The 22,476-nt window shown below is 48.0% G+C and overlaps 1 protein-coding gene across 3 annotated transcripts in view; it reads right to left on the reverse strand.

Annotated features, from left to right (window-relative positions):
* Positions 1–22,476, reverse strand: part of LOC144680972 (putative G-protein coupled receptor 139) — a 69,460-nt gene that overhangs the window by 15,150 nt on the left and 31,834 nt on the right. The window contains exon 2 of one of the 3 annotated variants that reach the window (XM_078542594.1): positions 12,562–12,700. In XM_078542594.1, coding sequence (XP_078398720.1) covers positions 12,562–12,640 — 79 coding nt within the window. In that variant the 5' untranslated portion in view covers positions 12,641–12,700. Of the gene's footprint in view, positions 1–12,497; positions 12,701–22,476 lie in introns of all 3 variants that reach the window. The other 2 variants (XM_078542595.1, XM_078542596.1) reach the window with 2 other exon arrangements.

Below are 22,476 nucleotides of genomic sequence, written 5' to 3' on the forward strand. Positions count from 1 at the left end.
AGAAAAGCAAGAAGAGAGCATGAGAAGAGGCTGGCAGCTAACATAAAAGGGAATCCCAAGGTCTTCTATAAGCATGTAAATAATAAAAGGGTGGTAAAGAAAAGAATAGGGCCGATTAGGGACAAAAAAGGAGACTTGCATGTGGAGGCTGGAGAAATAGCGGAGGTGTTGAATGAGTACTTTATATCGGTCTTTACAAAGGAAGACCTTGTTAGCCAGGCCGAGGTGAGAGAGGAGGTAACTGGTACACTAGAAGAACTTACAATGGAGAGAAAGGAGGTGTTGGAAAGGCTAAAAACAGAAGGGACAGCACCATCTTTTTAAACATTTTTAAGATTATGCACGTTACAACATACTTAACTCAACATTTCAGGAGCTTCAGATCATAAACATTGCCCCTATCCTTTAGGAGAGCAACGCTTCTGCTGTTCCCATGTATGGCTCCTCGTAGACCAATCTTCTGTTTCTTTAATAAGAAAACAGAAAATACTGGAAGCATTCAGCAGGTCAGGTAGCATCCGTGGAGAGGGAAAGAGAGTCAACGTTTTGGAGTTTCGGATGATCTTTTGTCTGAAGTAGAAATGTAACAGCTTTAAAGCAAATGCAAAGGTGCGGAAAGAGGCCGTGGGAAGAGCAAGGAGTAAGGGCAGGGCTAGGGAGGGAGGCAGAAATGATTAAAAGATTTTTAAAAAATATGATGGTGCAAGGCAAATGGAGTTGGTAATGGGGAAAGGGAAGAAGCAGATACCTTTATAAAGCTCTGATTAGGCCACAGTTGGAGTATTATGTCCAGTTCTGGTCATGACACTTAAGGAAGGATTTTTAAAAGAATTCTTTCATAGGATGTTGACGTTGTTGGAAAGGCCAGCATTTGTTGTCCATGCCTAATTGCCCTTGAACTGATTGGCCATTTCAGAGGGCTGTTAAGAGTCAACCTCATTGCTGTGGGTCTGGAGTCACATGTAGGCCAGACCAGTTAAAGATGGCAGATTTTCTTCCGTAAATGGCATTAGTGAACCAGATGGGATTTTATACCAATGATGATCAAGTCATGGTGAACATGAAACTGACTAGCTTTATATTCTAGATTTATTAACTGAATTTAAATACCACCAGCTGCCATGCTGAGATTTGAACCCATGTCCCCATGTCATTAGCCTGGGCCTCTGGATTACTAGTCCAGTGACCTCATTTGTGACCTCCAGTTGCCACTGCCTCCCCCTTGAGGGTCCTTGAAAGGGTGCAGAGGAGATTTACCAGGATAGTTCCAGAGATGAGGGATTTTAACTGCAAGGTCAAATTGGAGAAGCTGGGTTTGTTTTCATTGGAGCAAAGAGACTGAGGGTAGATTTGATGGAAGCATACAAGATTATGACAGGTTTAGATAAGGTAGACAAAGAAAAGCTGTTCCCATTAGCTGATAGTACAAGGATTATGCTGTGCGGGGGTGGTGGGTGCACAGATTTAAGGTTTTGGGCGGGAGCTGCAGGGAGGATGTGATGAAAACCATTTTTACGTGGTGAGTGGTGATCACTTAGAACTCGCTACCAATGAACGATCAATGGTTTCACAAGGAAATTGGATGGACACGAGGGAAATAAACTTGCAGGGCTACATAGATAGAGTGGGGAGATGCATCCGACTGGATTTCTCTATGAAGAACTGGTATGGACTTGATGAGCATAATGGCCTCCCCCTGTGACCCTATGACTCTAAAGGATGAGTCTTGAGGAGGCATAAATGGGAAAGGTAGAATCACCATCAAAAACCACTGTCCAAAAACAGAACAGATAAACAATTCACAAAAAAAGGCAGGGGGAGGGGTGGTGGGTATCTGAAATTGTTGATCTCAATGTTGAGTCCAGAAGGCTGTAAAGTGCCCAGTAGAAAGATGAGGTGCTATTCCATGAGGTAATGTTGATCTTCAATGGAACAGGCAAGGACAGAAATGTCAGAGTGAGAGCAAGGTGGAGAATTCAAGTAATAGTCAATCAGAAGCTCAGCTAATGCTTGTGGACTGAATGGAGGCGTTCTGCAGGTGTGTGTTTGATTTCCTCAATGTAGAGGAGAATGTATGATGAATGTATGATGAGCAGCGAACGTAGTAGATTAAATTGAAAGAAGTGCAAGTAAGTCACTGTTTCACCTGGAAGGAGTGTTTGGGGCCGTGAGAAGGGAGGAGGTAAAAGGGCAGATGCTGCATTTCATGCACTTGGATGGACAGGTGCCAAGTAAGTGGACATTGGAATTGATTGAAGAGTGGACTCGGGTGTCATTGAGGGAATAGTCACCTTGAATGCTGAGATGGAAGGGAAGGGATGTGTTTGGTGGTCACATCACACTGGAGATGGCGGATGAGCCACTGTATATGGAGGTGGATGGTGAGGACAAGGAAGGAAAAAGGAAACCTTGCATTTTGATAGTACTTTTCACAGTCATCGGACATCTCAAAGCACTTTACAGCCAGAAGTATTTTTCGAAGCATAGTCACTGTTGTAATGTAGGAAATGTGGCAGCTAATTTGCACTCGGCAAACTCCCACAAACAGATAGTGCCCAGATAGTTTGTTTTTTGTGACTTTGATTGGGGGATAAATATTGGCCAGGACATAGGGGGTAACTGCTCTGCTCTGCTTCGAAATAGTGCCATGGGGTCTTTTACATCCACCTGATTGGGCAAATGAGACCTTAGTTTAATGTCTCATCTGAAGGGTTGCGAAGGAATCTAGCTGTAATAAGGAGTTATAAGATTAAAAAGAGTGATTCTATGAAGTAGGGATTAAATATTAAAAGCAGAGTTCATCTCCTAGACAAGGGTTTAAAAGTTCATAAATGTTCCTGGGTATAGTTGTGTGCTTAAGGACACGAACATCCTGTAGCATAGGGTATGGAAAATCCTCTAACAAAAGGCAGTTCCTGACAAACAGGAACTGCACTCTGCAAATCATGGATACATCATCTTAGTAAGGCATTGATAAGGATACATCAGCTCAGCCAGGCATTGATAAGTAGTAAGATACTACAATCTAACAATAGGTAACTTTAAATATTAAGGATGGCTTTAAAATCAACTGTCAACTAAATCAGGGAAAATGAGGTCTAATCTTGAGACAATTATGTAGCAATGAAGTCATCACTATCTGCATCTCTCAGCATCCTTATGCTCAAAGGATCTTGTCCAGCGTGTGTACTTCTTGCTGGTTCAGCTCTTCTATAGTATAAATATTGGAATCTCACAGTAGGATTTTTAGATCCATTGGATTCACTGCATGGTTTCTCACAGTAAAGGTATTGTAGTGTAATGACAATAGTTCTCCCCTTAATTGGGATAGAGGTATCTTGATGGACTCTGTAGCTTCCTACTCAGCAATTTAAGGTAAATAATATTTTAAATATTGATGGATATCTTAAATATCTCTCAGTAACATTACTTAAAACCTGGATTCGCTAATAGAAATTAGACTATACTTTCTTTTCCTAGAGCTATCAATGTTGCGATTAATTTACCATCAAATGTGAATTGCATGTTCTGTTCTTTAATAAACTTTTATATAATTTAGAGAAGATATTGGCTGGGATTTTCCAGTCCTGCCAATGGTGAGCACCATTGCAAGTGGGACGGGAAAATTTAGAGAGCAACTTTTGGCCGCTGTCCAAATTTTCCTGTCTGGCCCACGACAATGCCCGCCACTGGCGGGACCGGAAAACCCTGCCATTGTCTCAAAGTCTTCTGTATCCAAACTAAAGAACCCATCTCTGTGTAGAGGTACGTTAATGAGGAGAGATATCCGGGCTGTCATAATCCAGCTAAAACTAGCTGAAAAGATTATCTGGAGGACCAAAATATTCTCCTTTCCTTCAGGGGGAGTTAGATCAACTCTTCAGACCCATTTTTAACTGTCTGAGAGACCTGTCTTTCTCAAACTTAAGTGACAGAGATCACCCGAGGAGTACACCTGATCTAGAATAGTTCCAAAAGGGGCTAGAATTATAAGCCACTTCAAGATAGCACCTCCGACAGTGCAGCACTCCCTCAGTACTGCGCTGGAGTGGCAGCTTTGATTTTTGTGCTCAAGCAGGGAATCCAGTCGCGGCTCTGGGAGCAAAGGGAAGGGAAGGGGTGAGAGCAGAAGTGTGTGAAATGGAAGAGTCACGGTTGAGGGCCCAATTAGCCACAGTGGAAGGAATCCTTGGTGGAAAAAGGAAGACATATCAGAAGCACCAGTATAGAAGGTTGCATCATTAGAACAGATGTGACAGAGTCAGGGAATATGGAGAATGGAATAGAGTCCTTACAAGAAGTGGGATGGGAGGAGCTGTAGTCAAGGTAGCTGTGAGAATTGGTGGGTTTAAAGTGGATATTTGTCAAAAGCCTATCTCAGAAATGAGATAGAAGGGTCAAGGAAGGGAAGGTAAATGTCAGAAATGGGCTATGTGAAGGTGATGGAGAGGTTGAAATTCGAAGCAAAGTTGATGGAACTTTCTAATTCACGATGAGAGCTGGAAACAGCACTGATCCAGTGATTAATGTACAGTCAAAAGAGTTATGGAGGGGGGCTGACTAGGACTGGAACAAAAAACGTACCACATATCCCACAAAAAGGAAGGTATAGCTAGGATTCCTGCTGGCTCCCAAGGAAACACCTTTTATTTGGAGGAAGTGATCAGACTAAAGGAGATGTTGATCAATGTGAAAAAACAATTCAGAGGAGGAGGGTGCTAGTGGATGGAGACTGGTTGGGACTCTGTTCAAAGAAGCAGCAGAGAAGAGAGCCCTCAGATCATCCTGGTGGGGAATGGAGGTGCAGAGGATTGAATGTCAAGAGCGAAAAGAGGATGGTTAGGGCCAGAAAACTGGGAACTATTAAGCTTGGTGGAAGGGGTTGGGGGAGACATGAAAGTGGGTGGGAGGAGACTGGACAAGGAGAGAAAAACATTGGGTCAATTTAGGAGGATATCGGTTTAGCAGGGCAGGGACAGGCTGAAGTGATATATTGACCAGGTCAGTCCAATTTGTGAATTTTGGGAAAGAGGTAGAGTGGGCTTTTTGAAATAAGGAGATTATGAAGCTGGAGGCCATGGAGAGAAGATCTCCAGGGGAGATGTGGTCAGTGACAGTCTTGGAAACAATGGCTTGTTGTTTGGTGGCAGGGTCATGGTCCAGGGCGAGGTGAGGGTGGGTAAGTGGGGGGTAAGTGTCAGGGAGTTGGTGTTCAGCCTCTGCTAGGTAGAGTCGGTACAGCTGACAACAACAGCATCACCCTTTTTGGTAGGTTTGATGACAATCAGCGGGATTTTCCACGCCCGCTCGCTGCCACGATCTTCCGGTCCCAGCGCAATCAATGGGCTTCTGGCTGGGGCGCTGCCCGTGACAGGGCCAGAAAAGCCCGGCCAATGTTAGGTTGGTTCTGAGAGGACAAGAATGCTAGGTGAGTGTGTGAGTGAGGAGAGCACAAAAATTAAGATGGCCAATATCCCACTCACTGAAAAGATCAAGAGGAAGGTAAGAGGCCAGAGGGAGGGGTCCAGGTTGATTAAAAATTCTGAAGGAGAAAGACAAGGCTCACTGCGCAGGGGGGATGACCCATGACCAAAGAAGTGGGTGCGGGGGGCGACGGAAGGAGACTTGCTGAGTTCGAAATTCATGGAGGTGGGGGCATAAGGGGATGAAGCGGTAGCCTTGGCTGTGTTGTTGCTTAAAATCTGTTACATCTCTCGTTCCAGTCCTGACAAAATGTCATCAATTGCAGATGTCCAGGGGACATAGATTCAAGATAAGTGGCAGAATGTGTAGGGGGGACATGAGGAAGAACTTATTTTATGCAGTGGGTAGTGGGTGTCTGGAATTCGCTGCCCAAGTTGGTGGTAGAGGCAGAAACTTTAAACTCTTTCAAAAAGTACCTGGATCTGCACATTAAGTGCTGTAAACTGCAGGGCTATGGGTCGGGTGCAGGAAGGTGGGATTAGAAAAGGCACCTGGGTGTCCTCGGGCTGGCATGGACAAAATGGGCCGAATGGCCCCCTTCTGTGCTGTAACTTTTCTATGGTTCTAACTTTGCTTTTCTTTCTCCACAGATGCTACCTGACCTGCTGAGGAAATTTAGAATTTTCTAGATGTTTGGGAGGGAGATCATGCCTGAGAATTTACTGATGTGATTTGAAGAATATAGAGACGGTGAACAACAACAACTTACATAGCACCTTTAATGCAACGCAACATCCTCAGGCACTTCGCAGGAGCATCATAAAGCGGGGGTGGAATTTTCCCAGATTTGGACTAAGTGCGGTAGCAGACAGGTAGAATGATGTTTTACCTGCCGGCCACGATGATGGGTTTTCACGCCGTATCGTCCCCAACCCGCCTCTTTATTTATGCTCTCTCAGGAAACACGCAGTTTCCATGGCGGCCAGGCTCTCATTCGCCCGCCCGCCATCACCTCGTCGCTGCATCACGCCAGGTGCCATGTTTAAAGTCCAGCTGCAAGCACACATCTCAATGCTTCCAGCTCACCACTGCTGCACGGAAGACATGGCCCTGAAACTGAAGAAGACTGCAGCCCTCAGGTTCAGCGACGTGTCTCTCAAGCAACTTTTGGATGTCCGCTGGGATGTCCTCTACCCCCGTTCTGGCTGCAGGATGGGCAGCAACAGCACTAACCTGGCTTGGGAGGTGGTGGCAGCAGTGGTCAGTGCCAATGCCCTGCAAAAGAGGACAGCCACCCAATGCCGCAAGAGGACTGAATGATCTCCTACTACCCCGCCAGGGTAAGTCACTCATCTAATCACTCAACTCACACACTCACAAACCTATCACAATCACAGGACCCACACTCACTGCCGGTCCAAGGGACATCACCATTCACTCTCTCACACTCGTCGTCATTATCCTCATCCTGTCCATGGGACCACTCACCACCCACACATGCCAGGCATACTTACCATCTGGCCTGCAGGCGTCCTGCTTACACTTTCACCATCTCTATCCATGCAGGACAAGCTGGATAGGGACAACGAGAGAGGTCGCAGACCAGTGGAGGAATGTCTGAAATCAAGGTCCTCATGGACTTTGGAAACAGAACCACCCAGCAGTGCAACACCCATCAGACAACCATGCTGTGAGTGATGTGTCCTTTTTCACAGGCCACTGCCATGCACTAATTATCTCCCCTTGCTTTCGCAAGCACATCTGCTAAACAGGCGGCAGAGTCCATGACCCAGGCCCTCCAATTAAGCCCCGAAGAAACCTCCGAAGAGGAATCTGGAGGCACCCTCCCTGAAGTCCCATCACAACGTTCACCACCCCCTGCCACCAGTCACCTCTGAAGGAGGGCTGCTGCACTTGTCCCCCGTTTTCCACCTGCCCCCCCACCACCAGTCGGGCAGGGTGGCACTTAACCCCGACCCCACCCCCCCCAGCGTCCCTGAAGCCTGCAAAGCAACAGGCGACGCTGGTGAGTTCTGCAGAATGTTGCTGTGCACTCACCTCCAATTCACCCAACGTGCACATCGCCTCTGTGCTGTTGTGAAACACGTCGGTGTGCTTTCCGGCCGATGTGGAAGGACCATCCAGCAAGGGTGCAAGACCCTGGCAGGATGGCCTGATAATGATATGATGTTGTATTACAATGAGGTTCCCGATGATCGATGGCGGGAAATACGGCGGTGGGCTGAGCACACAATCGCGACCTACATTCCCAATATCGTGAAACCGATCACGCCATATTGTCTGCTCATGCCACCTATCACACCCACCACCAGCGGGCATGGAAAATTCCACCCAGAGTATGGTACCAAGTTACATATAAGGAGATATTAGATCAGGTGACCAAATGCTTGATCAAAGAGGTAGGTTTTAAGGAATGTCTTAAAGGAGAAAAGCAAGATAGAGACATGGAGAGCGTAGGGAGGGAATTCCAGAGCTTGGGGCCAAGCCACCAACGGTGGAGCAATTATAATTGGGGATGCACAGGAGGTCAGAATTAAAGGAGCGGAGGTACCTCGGGGGGTTGGGGGACTGGAGGAGATTGGGAGGGGCAAGGTGATTGAAAACCTGGATGAGAATTTTAAAGTCAAGCCGTTGCTTGGCCAGGAGTCACTGTTGGTCAGCGAGCACAGAGGTGATAGGGGAATGGGACTTCATGTGAGTTAAGACATGGGCACTAGAGTTTTGGAAAACCTCAGTGTTATGGAGGATAGAATGTGGGACAGCAGCCAGGAATGCGTTGGAATAATCAAGTCTTGAGGTAGCAAAAGATGAATGAGGGTTTCAGCAGCAGATCGCAGAATCACAGAATCTCACAGTGCAGAAGAGGCCCTTCAGCCCATCGAGTCTGCACCGACACGTGAGAAACACCTGACCTATCGACCTAACCCCATTTACCAGCACTTGGCCCATAGCCTTGAATGTTATGACGTGCCAAGTGCTCATCCAGGTATTTTTTAAAGGATGTGAGGCAACCCGCCTCCACCACCCTCCTAGGCAGTGCATTCCAGACCGTCACCACCTTCTGGGTAAAAAAATTTTTCCTCACATTCCCCCCTAAACCTCCTGCCCCTCACCTTGAACTTATGTCCCCTCGTGACTGACCCTTCAACTAAGGGGAACAGCTGCTCCCTATCCACCCTGTCCATGCCCTCATAATCTTGTACACCTCGATCAGGTCGCCCCTCAGTCTTCTCTGCTTAAACGAAAACAACCCAAGTCTATCCAGCCTCTCTGTATAACTTAAATGTTTCATCCTAGGCAACATCCTGGTGAATATTCTCTGCACCCCCTCCAGTGCAATCACATCCTTCCTATAATGTGGTGACCAGAACTGTACAAAGTACTCCAGCTGTGGCCTCACCAAGGTTCTATATAACTCCAACATGACCTCCCTACTTTTGTAATCTATGCCTCGATTGATAAAGGCAAGTGTCCCATATGCCTTTTACACCACCCCACTAACATGCCCCTCCGCCTTCAGAGATCTATGGACACACACACGCCAAGGTCCCTTTGTTCCTCAGAACGTCCTAGTGTCATGCCATTCATTGAATACTTCCTTGTCAAATGACTCCTTCCAAAGTGTTTCACTTCACACTTTTCAGGGTTAAATTCCATCTGCCGCTTATCTGCCCATTTGACCATCCCATCTATATCTTCCTGTAGCCCAGACACTCAACCTCACTGTTAACCACCTGGCCAATCTTTGTGTAACCCGCAAACTTACTAATCCTACCCATCACATAGTCATCTATGTCGTTTATATAAATGACAAATAATAAGGGACCCAGCACAGACCCCTGTGGTACACCACTGGACACTGGCTTCCAGTCACTAAAGCAGCCTTCTGTCATCACCCTCTGTCCCCTACAACTAAGCCAATTTTGAATCCACCTTATCAAATTACCCTGTATCCCATGTGCATTTGCCTTCTTTATAAGTCGCCTATGTGGGACCTTGTCAAAGGCTTTGCTGAAATCCATATAGACTACATCAACTGCACTACCCTCATCTACACACCTGGTCACCTCCTCAAAAAATTCAATCAAATCTGTTAGGCATGACCTCCCTCTGACAAAGCCATGCTGACTATCCCTGATCAAACCTTGCCTCTCCAAGTGGAGATAGATTCTCTCCTTCAGAATTTTCTCCAATAGTTTCCCTCCCACTAACGTGAGACTCACTGGCCTGTAGTTCCCTGTCTTATCTCTACATCCCTTCTTAAATAGCGGAGCCACATTAGCTGTTCTCCAGTCCTCTGGCACCTCCCCTGTGGCCAGAGAGGAATTAAAAATTTGGGTCAGAGCCCCTGCGATCTCCTCCCTTGCCTCCTTCAGCATTCTGGGACACAAATCATCTGGACCTGGATATTTGTCCACTTTTAAGCCTGCCAACACCTCCAATACATTGTCACTCCCTATATCGATTTGCTCAAGAACCTCGCAGTCCCTCTCCCTGAGTTCGATACCTTCATCCTCATTCTCTTGGGTGAAGACGGATGTGAAGTCTTCATTCAACACTCTGGCGATGTCCTCTGGCTTCACCAATATATTGCCCCCTTGGTCCCTTATGAGCCCTACTCTTTCCCTGGTTATCCTCTTCCCATTGATATACTTATAGAATATCTTGGGATTTTCCCTACTTTTACAAGCCAGAGCTTTCTCATATCCCCTCTTTAATGAGCTGACACAGGGGTGAAGTCAGGGGATGTTATGGAAGTACAAATAGGCAAACTTAGTGATGGCTCAGATAGGAGGTCAGAAGCTCATTATGATGTCTAATGTGACACCAAGGTTGCAAACTGACTGGTTTAATCTCAGACTGTTGCCAGGAAGAGGGAGGAGTCAGTACCTGGGGAACAGTGGCTTTAATCTTCCCAATGTTTAACTGAAGCAAGGGAAATTCCAATTATTTCCTGACTCTGGGAGCACATTCTGGGATGGGAGCCAGCAGCGGGGGTGGTGGGGGATGTGAGAAAAGGGAAGTCTTCAGTCAGGAGGAGAGGGGTTATATAGGCCAGGATCTTCAGGTCGGCGAGCGGGGGGGGTGGGGCCCACACGTGGGGCCCACTCGCCGACGCGTAAAATGACGCAGGATGACATCAGGCGGAACTCTTGACGTCACCCTGCATCATTTCCAATTTTCAGGTCGGCGGAGGCGCAGCTGAGTCAGCTGTGCACCCACCGACCTGTCAGTGGCCTATTGAGGCCTTTTAATAACTAAATGAAATAGTTAAATGGACCTGCCCGTCCAACCTTAAGGTTGGCGGGGCAGGCCGGGAGCCCTGGCAGGCTTCAGAAAAAGCATCAAACCTCATCCACCGGCGGGATGAGGTCTCATGAGGGATTTTAAAAATTCCAGTCATCTGACATCCTCACAGTGCCCCACCTTCCCTGGGCATTTGGAAAACAAACAAGATTCTTCATTATCCAATTGCAGGATTCTGCACTTGTCAGGGAAACAGACATTTTTCCCTGCCCAATAATTTTATAATTAGTAAACAAAAAGCGTTAGAAGAAAATGAAAAAAAAAAGCACCACAGTTTTTAAATGCCTTGCGAACTTCCTCCTTGCAGTGTCCTGAAAACTGCGGGTGGATTTTGGGGGGAGCGGGGGCTGCCAAACTGACTATAGGTCCTGTCTCAGAGTCAGCCGGCAGGATAGAGCAAGAAATGCTAGGCTTACGTATAGATCCATTTTAGCCCAGCAGTTTGATTTACTACAGGGCGGGTTGCTAAAGCGTATTGAAATTCGGCTGAATTAGAGGAAGCAAACAATAGTTCTAACGTCAGTGTGGGAGGAAAAGCCTAGCATCAGGGGATCTGTCTGTGGGCAACTTGTACATCAATGACTTGGAGGATCAGGCAGATGTTAAACAAAAGGGGAAGTACAGCATTAACACAGGAGCTGGAATAGGCCATTTAGCCCCTCCAACCTGTTCTACCATTCATTAGATCATAGCTGATTTGTTCCTCAACCCCATTTTCTAGCCTCTGATCCATATCCTCTTACACCCTTACCTGAAATAAAACCATCTTGAGAATTTCGATGACCCAGCAGCCACAGTCTTTAGAGTTCCAGATTCCCAACACCCGGTGTGTGAAAAAGTGCTTCCTCATTTCACTCCTAAGAGGCCAAACTCTGGTTTTACGGTTATGCCCCCTTGTTCTGGGATTCAACTTTATCATTTTAAGACCCTTGATTCAATTGGTTTAGAAGATCGAGAGGTGATCTTATTGAAATAAGATCCTGAGGGGACTTGACAGGGTGGATACCTGGAGGATGTTTCCTCTTGTGTGGGGGGAAGGCCAGAACTGGCCGAAGGGCCTCGTCTGCACTGTGTGTGATTCTGTGGCACAGTTTAAGAATAAGAGTCTCCCTTTCAAGAGTGAGTTGAGAATTTTTTTCTCCCAGAGAATCATCGGTTTTTGGAATTCTCTTCCCCCAGAGAGCAGTGGAGACTGGGTCATTGAATCTACTCAAGGCGGAGTTGGACACATTTTTGATAGACAAGGGAGTCAAGGTTATAAGGGGCAGACAGAAAAGCGGAATTGAGACCACAATCCGATCAGCCATGATCCTACTGAATGGCGGAGCAGGCGCGAAGGGCTGAATGGCCTCCTCCTGTTCCTATTACCCCTTAACCTTCTAAACTCAAGGGAAATCGAGCCTAGTCTATGCAACCTGTCCTCATAATGAGCCTCCTGGTATCATTTTGGTGAATCCACACCACAGCCCCTTCAAGGTCAATATACAAATGCAACCATGCAGAATGGTCTTGGATGTATCAGGATTTAGGCCAAGAAGCAACAGGTGTTCTTTCATGTTGTGGACTAATGTAAATGATGAAATGGGGTGGAATATTTCCTCTGTGTTTTATGTGTAACAAAGATTATAAACATTTCTATAAAAAGACGTTGTTAATCTAGCTGTGCAAGAGGCCACAGGGCATGTCTCACTGCCCAATCTCCCCACCGTCTCTTTGTCCCATTGCTCCTGTTTCTTCCATGTTACCTTTACCATTGCCTCTGTTGGTCAGTCTTCATTCATTTTCACTTCATGAACCAGTGAGGTTTACCTGGGATTCCAATAGCACACAGTGACGGGTAATAGATTTTCTGTACAGTGATAAACACACTGCTGAATGTAGGAGCCATGAAGCACGTAGGTTTCTTGCAGGGCAACTAGGAGGAAAGGCTCATTCTTCTGCTCAGCTCCTGTAAACAAACGTGAGCCAGTATTAATGTCAGGTACTTTACAGTCGAATTCCACCGCCCGCAAGAACCTGAGCCTTGCCCACATGAAAATCAAAACTGTGTTTTTGTTACGAAGGTATTTAGGTGCAAACAACAGCAACAACTGACATTCATGCGAGTTGAACATCGAAAACATCCCAAAGTGCTTCACAGAAGCATTATCAAACAACACTTGACATTGAGTCACATAAGGGAGGCATTAGGCAAATAGCTGGCCAAAAGCTCTGGGTGCAGCCCTCTCACTTTAATCCCTGCTCTTTCCCATTCCGGCTTTGGGCTCGGTCAGTCAGGGAGGGTGGGCGGGATGACATGTCCAATCTGTCAAAGGAAGGCTTCCTAATTAAAAAGGAACCAAGCCATGGGTTACAAGGGCTCACCAGGAATTCACCTTTTGGAGGTTGCAAACTACAGGAATGGAGAGGAGGCCTGAGAAAGCTATCCCACCCCCCCTCCCCCGGTTTCTCACTCTTACCTGGGGGTCCTGCTGCGGAATCCGAGGGGCTGCAGTGAGGGGGCACAGAAGGAAGAGGACAACCTCGCCAACCAAGCATGTGTGGATGGAAGTGGCTGAGGAAGTCAGCAGCAGAAGTCTGTTCCCACCAATCTGAAGACTGAGGGGCGACCTGATCGAGGTGCACAAGATTATGAGGGGCATGGACAGGGTGGATAGGGAGCAGCTGTTCCCCATAGTTGAAGGGTCATGAGGGGACACAAGTTCAAGGTGAGGGGCAGGAGGTTTAGTGCGGGTGTGAGGAAAAACATTTTTACCCAGAGGGTGGTGACGGTCTGGGATGCGCTGCCTGGGAGGGTGGTGGAGGCGGGTTGCCTTGCATCCTTTAAAAAGTACCTGGATGAGCACGTGGCACGTCATAACATTCAAGGCTATGGGCCAAGTGCTGGTAAATGGGATTAGGTAGGTAGGTCAGGTGTTTCTCATGTGTCGGTGCAGACTCGATGGGCCGAAGGGCCTCTTCTGTACTGTGTGATTCTGATTCTGAATAAGGAGAGGAGGGGACTGAGTGGAAATGAGAGGAGGATGGGGAAGAGTATGGCAAGGAATGGGAAAGTGGGAGACAAAGGGACTGGTGGATTTTCCTATCAGATGTTAGTAAACAACATAAGAGATGTAGTTGTGTACACAAACACCTATCTACCACAGACAGACAGTTTGGGAAACTTCAATCCATGGACAGTCCAAAGAGTTAATTGAAAGTGATCTCATTGTTTATGAAATTATGACCCAGCTGCAGACAACAAAACGCCTCCATTCTAGATAAAAGGTTACAAAATATAAACTTGAGGAAACGCTATTTTTATAAAAACACACTGACGTAAAGTTGAGGATCATCTGTTCGACCTTGGGTAGGATTTTCCATTCTGGGTCGGATCGTGACCTTGCGCGGTGTCAGGAGCAGCAGCCAGACGTGGCTTTTTGCTGAGCTGGCTAGAGGGCGCTCTCACTGCCCAGTTAAAGATGGAGGGTGTGTGAGCACTCAAAGCTAGAAGGTCAATAGGAGGCTCTTGCAGGCCGAGAGAAGCTGCAGCCAACTCTTTTTGGCAAGGAAGAAGGGGAGAGAGAGAGAGAGAGAGCGAGAGCAAGGAGGGAGAGAGCGAGAGGGAGAAAGGGGGAGAAAGAGAGATAGCGAGAGAGAGAAAAGGGGAGAGAGAGAGAGAGAGAGCATGAGAGAATGCGGGGGGAGAGAGGGCGCGAGAGAGAGAGAGGGCGTGAGAGAGAGAGAGACTGCACGAGAGAGCATGGGGGGGGGAAAGAGAGAGAACGCGGGGGGAGAGAGAGCACAAGAGGGAGAGAGAGCGAGAGCACGGGGGAAAGAGAGAGAATGCAGGGGGAGAGAGAGCACAAGAGGGAGAGAGAGCGAGAGCACAGGGGGAAAGAGAGAGCACGAGAGAGCGCGGGGGAGAGAGCGCGAGAGAGCGCGGGGGAGAGAGCGCGAGAGAGCGCGGGGGAGAGAGCGCGGGGGGAGAGAGCGCGAGAGAGCGCGGGGGGAGAGAGCGCGAGAGAGCGCGGGGGGAGAGAGCGCGAGAGAGCGCGGGGGGAGAGAGCGCGAGAGAGCGCGGGGGGAGAGAGCGCGAGAGAGCGCGGGGGGAGAGAGCGCGAGAGAGTGCGGGGGGAGAGAGCGCGGGGGGAGAGAACGTGGGGGGGAGAGAGCGCGGGGGGAGAGAGCGCGGGGGGAGAGAGCGCGAGAGAGTGCGGGTGAGAGAGCGCGAGAGAGCGCGGGGGGAGAGAGCGCGAGAGAGCACGGGGGAGAGAGCGCGAGAGAGCACGGGGGGAGAGAGCGCGAGAGAGCACGGGGGAGAGAGCGCGAGAGAGCGCGGGGGGGAGAGAGAGCGCGAGGGGGAGAGAGAGCATGAGAGAGCGCGGGGGGAGAGAGCGCGAGAGAGCGCGGGGGGAGAGAACGCGGGGAGAGAGAGCGCGAGATAGCACGGGGAGAGAGAGCGCGAGATAGCGCGGGGGGAGAGAGCGCGGGGGGAGAGAGCGCGGGGGGAGAGAGCGCGGGGGGAGAGAGCGCGAGAGAGCGCGGGGGGAGAGAGCGCGAGAGAGCGCGGGGGGAGAGAGCGCGGGGGGAGAGAGCGCGAGAGAGCGCGGGGGGAGAGAGCGCGGGGGAGAGAGCGCGAGATAGCACGGGGAGAGAGAGCGCGAGATAGCGCGGGGAGAGAGCGCGGGGGGAGAGAGCGCGGGGGGAGAGAGCGCGGGGGGAGAGAGCGCGGGGGGAGAGAGCGCGGGGGGAGAGAGCGCGGGGGGAGAGAGCGCGGGGGGAGAGAGCACGAGAGAGCACGGGGGGAGAGAGCGCGGGGGGAGAGAGTGCGGGGGGAGAGAGCACGAGAGAGCACGGGGGGAGAGAGCGCGAGAGAGCACGGGGGGAGAGAGCGCGCGAGAGAGCACGGGGGGAGAGAGCGTGAGAGAGCACAGGGGAGAGCGCACGAGAGAGCACGGGGGGAGAGAGCGCGAGAGAGCACGGGGGAGAGCGCGCGAGAGAGCGTGGAGGGAGAGAGAGAGTGCGAGAGAGCGCGGAGGGAGAGAGAGCGCGAGAAAGCAAAAGGGGGAGGGAGAGAGCGGGGGAGAGAGAGAGAGAGAAAGGGGGAGACAGAGAGAGAGAAAGAGAGAGAAAGGGGGAGAGAGAGAGCAAGAGAGGGAAAGGGGAGAGAGAGAGAGAGAGAGCGCGTGCACGAGGGGGAGGGAGAGAGATGAAGAAAGCGGGAGAAAGAGAGAGAGCGAGAGAGAAAATGTGGGGAGAGAGAAAGGGCAAGAGAGAAAAAGTGGGTAGTGAGAGAGGGCAAAAGAGAGAAAGGGGAGAAAGAGAGAGAGGACAGAGAGTGCAAGGGGGAGAGAGAGAGAGAGAGAGAGAAAGGGGGAGAGAGAGAGAGAGAGAAAGGGGGAGAGAGAGAGAGAAAGGGGGAGAGAGAGAGAGAGAGAAAGGGGGAGACAGAGAGAGAGAGAGAAAGGGGGAGACAGAGAGAGAGAAAGGGGGAGACAGAGAGAGAGAGAAAGGGGGAGACAGAGAGAGAGAGAAAGGGGGAGACAGAGAGAGAGAGAAAGGGGGAGACAGAGAGAGAGAGAAAGGGGGAGACAGAGAGAGAGAGAGAAAGGGGGAGACAGAGAGAGAGAGAGAAAGGGAGAGACAGAGAGAGAGAGAGGGGGAGACAGAGAGAGAGAGAGAGAGAGAGAAAAAGAGGGAGAGAGAGAGAAAGAGGGAGAGAGGGAGAGGGGGAGAGAGAGCAAGAAAGGGAGAGGGGGTGTGTGTGTGAGAGAGAGAGAGAATGAATGAGAATGGAGGGGGGAGGGAGAGAGAGAGAGAGTGAGTTAGCCTACAGCGTTGTCCTTTGGATCTGCCACTGCGTCCAGGCAGCTGCTATGTCCCTAATGCCACAGGATGAATAAATGACCAATGGTTGTAACTGGCCTGTTAATTAACTTAATAAACTTCCTGTCACTCGTGGGCAGGTAGAGATTCCACTACCAACCCACACCTGACCTTCCCAAAAATGGCTGTGGCAGGATGGCCAGTGGCATGACAGCTGGCAGCATGAAATTACACATGTACTCCTCAGGTCCGGCCCCCATATCAGAGTGAAGACCCTGCCCCTAGTTAACAGCAGTCTAACAGCATGGTTACTGGAGGAGAACTTTCTACCTGATCACAAGCCCCCTGACTCCTTTAAATTACTGACAGCCCCAGCGTACCATGAGAAACTCTATAACGTGACTTTGAAAAAACTTTTGACAGAATTCCACACAAAAGGCTATTAATTAACCTCAGCTCTGTGAGGATTCAGGTCGAACCTTGGGAATGGATAAGCAACAGACAGAAAGGTAGGAAACAACGAGTACTCATTAGAGGAGCTATTAAAAATGGAGGGGGGTTGGGGGGAGGGTTTAAGTACTGAGTGCAGTGCCCTAGGGGCTCAGTACTGAGACTAACTCAGAAACTCGATGAAAGTAGTCAATTTGCAGGGGATATAAAACTGAGAGGAGCAGTAGATCAGAACTTACAGAGGAAATTGGACAAAATCAGAACGATAGCAGATCAAACCTATCACAGAGTGAAGTGCAACATCGAGAAGGCTGAATAGATTTCAGGCTAATTAAATCCAACTAATGCAGAGCAGTAACTAATAAAAGGAACAGAATGTTGAGCCACAAGTCAAAATGTTGAATACGAGTCAGAGGGGTTAATGATCAAAGTCTACAGTTTTCTAGCCAGACCTCCAGTATTGCGACTGCTCGCAAAGAAACAAGAGGTATCCAAGCATTGGAGGCACTGCAGAGAGGAGTCACGAGATGGATACAGTGCCTGCAGCTTGAGGAAGGAAGCTTCTGACTGGTGACCTTTAGAGACATATTGGACTATTAACAGTATAGAAAATGTTGCACCGGGACATTACTTTCAATTAAAATCCATAAAAAGTCAAAACAAACTATACATGCAAGTGGGCTTGAAATAGCTGGGAATGCATACTTCCTCCAAGCATTCACAAGACAGACATGAGCCATCTCTCCACCAAGACATCTCAGGTATAATGATGGCTATGTGTGCTCATTAACCAGCTGTGGCTCAGTTCATAGCACCCTTGCCTTTGAATCAGAGGGTTGTGGGTTCATGTCCCACTCCCGGAAAACCAAGAACTGTGATTGTACTCGAAAGAGTTGCAATCTGTGACTGTTGATAACTCGAAAGAGTTTAACCAGTAAATTATCAGGGATAGATGGATTTTAATCTCGGAGAGCTGAAAGAGACAAGGGAGATGTGTGGGACACCAATGAATTAAGATGGGCTGAGTAGCCCTTTTCCTTCCATGCTTACATAAGAGAGCTTCCCCATTCCAAAGTCAAAAAAGGTGCCAAAGAGCTTTTTCTCATGAAAGCAGTCTTACATCAACCCCCAAGTCTTGGGTTCAGGAGCGCACACACGCATATTCCCTGAGGGCCTGCAGATCCAGTTCTGCAGGAGGCTGCTGCCAATTTTCCAGCGACCAAAACTCAAATGTTAAACTGTTTATCTTACGGGAGATTAGTAATGGAGACTTTATTGGCTGAGTAATAAACTGAGGGCCTGATATTAATAGAGCATTGTCCAATGGGTTTAAGGCATCTCCAATCGGAAAGTTTTACCAGCTTTGTCAGTCTTCATCTTTTTTCCTCGCTAAGGGGATTAGCTTGGAGTCTGATTACAAACAAACCGTAGGACAGACCAGAGATTTGAGGCCAAATTTCCTTTTCGGTCCTGTGCTGCATTACTGGCAGTTTGTGGCGGGGGGGTGGGGGGGTCAATGTTCCGATTAGGACCTTGCTGCCTCCTACTCCTAGCCCACCCTCCCTCAGTCCCGTTCACTACCCCCATCGTGCAGCCAACGTCACTCCGACACTACACACTGCACCCTTCCTCGTGCACGAAAATTCACAATCTCAACATCTTTAAGCTGCTCTCATGCTATGAATGACCCCCATGACCCACAACTGATAAAATTAGGACATCGTCACCTCGATAAAAAAAAAAGAGTGGATGCTTAATGCTTTTCACTGTTTGAAACTACTTTGGCTCTCCTCCTCAAAACCTCCCGGCAGCTAAAGGGTCAATTCACGGGCGTAATGGAATTTTCCCCGCTTGCCTGGATGGAGGTCACAGCACCAAATCGTCAACGCTCAACACCCTCAGGAGACAGCCAAAGGGGGATGGTTACTGGAATAGTGCTCCAGAGGTCTGGGCCAAGGATTTAGTAGACACGAGCTCAAATCCCACTCTGGTAGCTAGGGAATTTAAATTCAGTTAGTCAAATAAATCTGGAATAAAAAGCTTGCATCAGTCATGGCGATTGTCATAAAAACCCATTTGGTTCACTAATGCTCTTTAGGAAAGGAGGTAAGCCACCCCCTTGTGCAGTCTAGCCAATATGTGACTCCAGACCCAATGCAGTTGACTCTTAACTGCCCTCTGGAATGGGCTAGCAAGCCATTTAGTTGTATCAAAAATGAAAAGCCATAATCTACATAGACTACAATAGTTCAAGATGTTGGCTCACTATCACATTCTCGAGTGCCTTGCCAGAACTCTCACAACAATGCCGCCCACAGCAATCATTCTAATTCACACCAGCGCGCTGTCTGTTTTATATCCTGCTTACTGATACTCTGCAGCAACTCACTCCACAAGCTTCCTTTGGCAGCCCCTCTCAGGCCCACGGCCTCTACCACTGAGAAAAATGAGCAGCCAAGGTGCAACAAACACCATCACCGTCAATCTCCCCGTCAAATCCCACTCCATCCTGTCTGGAACTTGTATTGCCATTCCTTCATCATCGCTCTTAAAATTCTACAATTCCTTATCTAACAACATGATGGCAGCACCAACTCTGATCAACAAGGTGTCAATGGCCCTGGGCCTCACACTCGCCAAGCCTGATCCTTTCCCCGCTGGAGTCACGCTCACTGCCAGTCGGGGCTTTTGTCTTCTCCGAGAAACGCGTCGTTGATGGAATGATGCCTAACCTCCGACCACCTGCATATGTCCGATATGTAGATATGTTTGCTATATTTGAGTCCACGGCTGCATGTAAGAACTTCCTTACACACCTTAATGGCTCCATCCTGCACTCAAATTCGCCTCTAAAATGGAGCAGAATCAAATGAGCAACCTTTCGTTGATGTGCTAGTTGAGAAATCTGCCAATGGATTCTCTACCACAAGCCTACCTTCACTGGTCAATATATGCACTGGGATTCTTACGGTTTTGCCACACTATAAGATTGGCCTTATCAGCAACCTCGTATATAATGTCCGAGCCATTTATTCATGGTGCAAGCTTGATGCTGAGATAGGGCGCAACAAGCCATCCAGAGGAATAATGAGATCAATCAGATCACTGCTCACTGTATATCATGCAAACTCAAGGAAGGGCCTAAGGCCTTCACTTTTGCTCTGGAGAAGAGCAACGTCTACCTCAGAATTGCCCTGGAAGGGTGTGGTGTGTCAAAAATTTGAGAAACAGATGAAGCTAAGAGTTTCACACTGCTGCTATGCAGTAGCAACACGAGTGATATTCTCCACTAACAGGATGCTGCCACCAATCCAGAAAGACGTTCTACCCATCACACAAACGAGTGCTGAGATATATGAGTTTCAGTGCCGGTGTGATGCCAGGTTTGTCGGCCATACGGCCCAGTGACTGGTGGTTTGTACCAAACAGCACATCCCTTCAGCTGTTCATAACAGGCAAAGTACTGACTATGCTCAATCAGCCCGTGCTTGGAAAACTCAGAACATAGAGTCCAACATTAGATGTGATTTCGTGATTGGACAACAGTTGTTAAACAATCCTGAATGTGCTAAGAATTACACTAACAACCAATAAGATTATCAGCTGGGCTCACAGTGTGGTTCACGTATACATGCTAGAAGCTACATATATTCACACTCAGGGCCCTGTCCTTTGCAAACAGTAAAAACATGCTCACGCTTTGCGGTTTCTTCATTTAAACAAAAGCTTGAGGGACAGCCATTCCCTGGTTCATTCCCCATGGTAGTGCCTTGTCCAATCAGAGTCAACTTGCCTAATTTAAATTTAAACAAAAGCTTGGCAGTTAACTGTTCCCTGGTGCATTCTCCATGATAACACCTCTACCAATCAGAAACTAAATACCTTCTTCCTATGCAGTATAAATTGTTGTTCCCTTTGAGATTTGGTATTCTTGTGATTCTATTCTGATGAGTGCAAGATGTAAAGCTCTAACAGCATTAATTTTTTCAGCAATACTCAACCGTAAGGAATCAAGCCATCAGCTAAACACTTATTTACACATGAGGAAAAACTTCTTCATGCAGTGGGTGGTTAGGATCAGGAATGCATTGCCTGAGTGTGTGGGGAGGCAGGTTCAATCGAGGCATTCAAGAGGGAATTGGATTATTATCTGAAAAGGGAGAATGTGCAGGGCTATGGGGAGAAGACCAGGGAGTGATAGTTGGTGAAGTGCATGCTCCTTCGGCAAGCCAGCACAGACACGATGGGGCGAATGGCCTTCTTCTGTGCTGTAACCATTCTGTGATTGACAGCTAGGATAGGTTACCAGGAAGAATAGCTGAGTTTGAAATATTGGATTTATTTATGAAACTAAATACTATAAATGGACTTTCGTGGCCTTAAGCCAGACCAAATAAATATCTTATGATATTGCTCGTCACGTAAGCAGGTGTGGCAGACAACTTGCACACAGAAAGATCTTGCAAACTGCATTGAAATAAGAGACCTCTTAATTTGCTTTGCTTGTCTTGCCCTCACTACCTGGAGAACTCTGCTGCTCCTCTTCGAGTAGTACCATAGTTTATGTCCGATCTAAACAATTGGACGTGCATGAGATTTAACATCTTGTCCAAAAAACAACATCCTGAAAATGCAGCAATCTCTCAGAGCTGCAATGAGCTGTCAACCTAGATAAAAAAAGGGAGAAAAATAGAGAGAGAGAGAGAAAGAGTGTGAGAAAGAAAAAAAGACTTTACAGCCAATGAAGAACTTTTCGAAATGTAGTCACTGTTGCAATGGCAGCCAATTTGTGCACAGCAAGCCCCCACAAACAACACTGTGATAATGGCTAGATAGTCTGCTTGTGTGACATTGAAAAAGATATAAATATTGGTCAGAACATTGGGGATAACTTCACTGCTGTTCTTCAAAATAGCGCCGGGGAAATTTTTTTTCCACCACTTTAGGGGGCAGACCGAGCTTTGGTTTAACTTCTTATCTGAGTAGTGCAACACTCCCTTAGTACTGGACTGGAGTGTCAGCTTAGATTTTGTGCCCAAGTTTCTGAAATGGGACTTGAACCCAGGGCCTCCTAACTCAAGAGGTGACAGTGCTACTAGTGAGCTAAGGCTAATGAAATATAATGGGCTGAAGGGCACACCTATCTTATATACGAACATACGAATTAGGAGCAGGAGAAGACCATTCAGCCCTTTGAGCCTGTTCCACCATGCAACAAGGTCATGACTGATCTGATTGTGGCCCCAATTCCACTTTTCTTCCTACCCCCTACATGCTTTAACTCCCTTGTCAATCAAGAATCTATCTACCTCAGCTTTAAAAATATTCATTGACCCTGCCTCCGCCACTCTCTGGGGAAAAGAGTTCCAAAGACTCATGACCCTCTGAGAGAAAAAAAATTCTCCTCATCTCCGTCTTCAATTGGAGACCCCTTATTTTTAAATTGTGCTCCCCTAGTTCTAGTCT

Source organism: Cetorhinus maximus, chromosome 5, assembly GCF_964194155.1.
Source record: "Cetorhinus maximus chromosome 5, sCetMax3.hap1.1, whole genome shotgun sequence".
NCBI lineage: Eukaryota > Metazoa > Chordata > Chondrichthyes > Lamniformes > Cetorhinidae > Cetorhinus > Cetorhinus maximus.